At 35.0% G+C, this 3,508-nt stretch overlaps 1 protein-coding gene across 1 annotated transcript; it reads right to left on the bottom strand.

Moving 5' to 3' along the window:
* LOC109154755 (pentatricopeptide repeat-containing protein At5g16640, mitochondrial-like) lies at positions 1 to 3,019 on the bottom strand. Its single transcript, XM_019302483.1, has 4 exons — positions 1,397 to 3,019; positions 1,144 to 1,258; positions 610 to 667; positions 1 to 82 (listed from the first exon to the last, which is right to left on the bottom strand). Exons 1-4 carry the CDS (start codon positions 3,017 to 3,019, stop codon positions 1 to 3), a joined length of 1,878 nt encoding a protein of 625 aa, XP_019158028.1.
* Between the last annotated feature and the right edge of the window lie 489 nt (positions 3,020 to 3,508).

Here is a 3,508-nt window from a genome sequence, read left to right as displayed (position 1 = left end):
TTAAGGCAAAGCTTCAATAGAAATTCCCAAACCACGCATCAAAATTCCCAAACCTGCATCAGAAATTCCATTCATCGTGTACCTGCATCAGAAATTCCATTCACCGTGTACCTGCATCAGAAATTTCCAAACCACGCCCGTGAAAGCTATTAACTTGTTCGTTGTTAATATAACTATGTAAAATTGAATATTTTTTCATGAAATTTATCCTGCTTGTAAATTTGAGAGAAGATATCGATGGTGGAATATTACAACTGCTAGAGTTAGTTGTTTTGTAAAGAAGAAGACAAAAGAAGGAAATAAAAAAAAATGCCAAGTCATCTTTCCAAAAAAAAAAATGTCAAGTCATCATTCACGTCACACATGCAACCTGCTAGATGGGATGTTAACTTGCTATCAGGTCAAATTGCACATATTTGAGGTGTTGAGGGGGGTAATTGCATTTTTTTTACGTTCAGGGACCTAATTGCACTTTCACGTTTCGTTCAGGGGCCAATTTAGACCTTATTCTTTTTTTTTTTTAATATAATTCTTTATTTTTTTAAAATAATGATTTAAAAAAATACTAATCCATGTAACATCTTGCGTGATAGGAGACGTGAGGCTAACTTGCTATTATAAGTGACAAGTAATTTCATGGACCATGGTCTACCTTGCATTCTGAATCCTGATCCAAAATCACATTCAAATTATGTAAATGCAGTTAACTATTTTTTTTTTCTTTTTTTTTTTTTGAGAAATTTGGTTCATTTTCTTTAAAAATGAATATATTATTTGTTATTTCTCCATAATCTAATTTTCAGTTAACATTACCTAGCTGCTGATAATTTACATAAATCAATTTCATTCAGTCGCACACAACATAACATCTGCTCTGGCAATTCTTCAGATTTGTTACCCTGTTTCATACTTTCATTTCATTCACAACACCAGAAGCTTTGATGAGCAAGAATGGCAGAAACATTGGTTTGAATTGCAAAGAATGAACATAAAAAAAGCTTGTCTGAATTGTGAGCCCAAAATCCAAGATGCAAAGCTTTAGCCTATCTGAGAATGCTTCAAATCCCTTCCTAGAGATGTATGGCAAGATGTATACAACACATACACATCAAATCAAATCAAATCAAATCAGCAAAGATGCACCAAAGCTCCTTATCTGTATAGATGCTGAGACCCAAACTTGTGGAATCCCTGAAATGGGAGTGAAATCTTTGAAAACATTCCTCCAAAAGTAGCAATCCATGAACAAGCAGAGAAGCTAAAACATTCCAAATATGTAGTTACTTTACACAATTTGCTGCAAATTTCTGCATCACCTTTAGTACTGTCTCATCTCCACTTTTAAGTGCAAGTAAGTCGTTTATGAAGAACAACGTGCACTCATTTGGAGAAATACCTTACCAACCATTTCATCCAAAAGTAGATTTGCCTCGTGACTTTTTTCCTGTCTAACAAATTCTTGCAAAATAACATTATAAGTCACAGTATCTGGTACGCAATCATTCTTCTCCATTTTCCTTAACAACTCTAAGGCTTCATCTAAAAATCCTTCTCGACAAAGCCCATTTATCATTGCAGTGTATGTATTCACATCTAGGTGTCGCCCTTTAGAGATGAGGTCATTGAATACATCACGTGCAATATTAAGCCGTCCTATCTTGCAGACCCTATCAATTATGATGGTAGCATGAACAAGAGAATAATTTCCGCTTCTATCTAACTGATGATAGACTGATATTGCCTCTTCAACATATCCATTATCACACAAACCACCAAGTAAGATACATGAAGTGTAATAATCTGGTTTATGTCCAGCAACCAGCATCTCCTGAAAAAGTTCTAGTGCAGCAAAACATCTACCCACCAGAAAGAACCCCTGCAACATTATGGTATACGTAACAACATTAGGACGAAGCCCTTTTTGAGGAATTTCACAAAACAGATGCATGGCCTCATCCATTTCTTTTATTTTACAGTATCCATTAATTAATGTGTTATAGGTCCAAACATCAGGTTGAAGGCCACTTTCTACCACCCGACCAAAAGCTTTCCTCGCTTCATCCATCCGTTCTTGCAAACAGTACCCCTCAATAAGAGTGTTGTATGTGATGACATCAGGATAAATCTTCCTTTGAATCATGATCTGAATAGTAGTTTCCGCAGTTTCCAACTTCCCCTCCTTACAGAGGGCATCCACTAATATACTGAAAATATAGACATCTGGATATACATTATGTAGCACCATCTCATTCATTAACTTGGTAACCTCTTTCCATCGGCTAAAATTGCAAAGGCCTTGAATCAGTGAAGTGTATGTGATGATATCCGGGGGAATCCCTCTTTCAATCATCTCAGAAAGAAGGCCAAGAGCCTTATCAACCATTCTGTCTTTGCATAGAGAATCAATTACAGTGTTGTAGACTATAGTATTAGGCTTAGGTCCCTCCTGTTGCATTACTACAAGTAAATCAAGAGCAATTTGTGTATGACCTGCCTTGCAAAGCCCATTTATAAGAGTACCATAAGTAATTTGATTAACTTTGCACACATTTTCCCTCACCAACTTCTTGAATAGCCCTACAGCCTCCACAATCTTATTATCCAAAAAGAGGCCCTTAATCAGAGTGGTGAATATGACCACATCAAACTCAAATCCACACTTGAAGACCACACCAAGTACACAAAACCCGCAATCCACTCGACTTGAGCGGCAGTACACATCCATCACAATGTTAATGGTATACACACTGATTGGGATGCCCTTAATGCGCATTTCTTGAAAGAGGTAAACAACTACGGAATAATGCTTCAATTTCACAATTCTACAAAGCAATTGGTTGAACATAATAACCTTAGGCAAGGGGCGGGTATGAGCCATTTGATGGAATAAATTGAGGGCATCGTCTAAATCATTAAAGCTGTTTCTGAATTTGGAAGAAACCGTACCTGCTTCTATTTCCGCCGTAAAATTGGGCGATATGGGAGTAGAGCTTGCTCTCCTTATTCTCCTCCAGCTCATGTTTACTGAAGAACGAAGACAAAATAGCATTTCTCTTTGTTTTTATTTTCAAGAATGAAATGAAAATACTCTGTAACAACCCACGGGATTGAACAGAGAAGAAAAAAGGGAAAAAGGGGAGACTGCAGAAGAAAAGACTTGGAGAAGAAAGAAGGAGAATTTCAGAGTAGAGTGAGAAAGATAATTTGAGGGGTTGTTAAGTTGTTTACTTCATTTTTATGTTTTTCCATTTTTTCTTTTTCATTTCTTCAATTTTTCAATTTTCATTCTCTTTTTTTTTTTTTTTTTGAAAATTTCAATTTTCATTCTCTATTTCTCCAATTTTTTATTTTTTCAATTCTCTAATTTTTCTTCTCCATTTCTTTAATTTTGATTTCTCTCTTTCTACAATAATAATAATAAAATAATAATAATAACAACAACAACAATACTAATAATAATAATAGTAATAATAATAAGTAATAATAAAAAATTGAAGAAAAAGATGAA

Source organism: Ipomoea nil, unplaced genomic scaffold (genome assembly GCF_001879475.1).
Source record: "Ipomoea nil cultivar Tokyo-kokei standard unplaced genomic scaffold, Asagao_1.1 scaffold2653, whole genome shotgun sequence".
NCBI classification, from domain to species: domain Eukaryota; kingdom Viridiplantae; phylum Streptophyta; class Magnoliopsida; order Solanales; family Convolvulaceae; genus Ipomoea; species Ipomoea nil.
Note: the sequence above shows the minus strand (reverse complement) of the source record. Positions and strands in the feature narration are given on the sequence as shown.

Excerpts from the sequence above, each read along its gene's own strand:
- LOC109154755 (XM_019302483.1), bottom strand. The coding sequence starts at position 3,019 with ATGAGCTGGAGGAGAATAAGGAGAGCAAGCTCTACTCCCATATCGCCC. Across the intron at positions 668-1,143 it reads TATACAGATAAGGAGCTTTG|GATTCAGAATGCAAGGTAGA; the intron begins GTGCATCTTTGC and ends ATTTTGGATCAG. Across the intron at positions 83-609 it reads CTTGTCACTTATAATAGCAA|GTACACGATGAATGGAATTT; the intron begins GTTAGCCTCACG and ends TTTCTGATGCAG.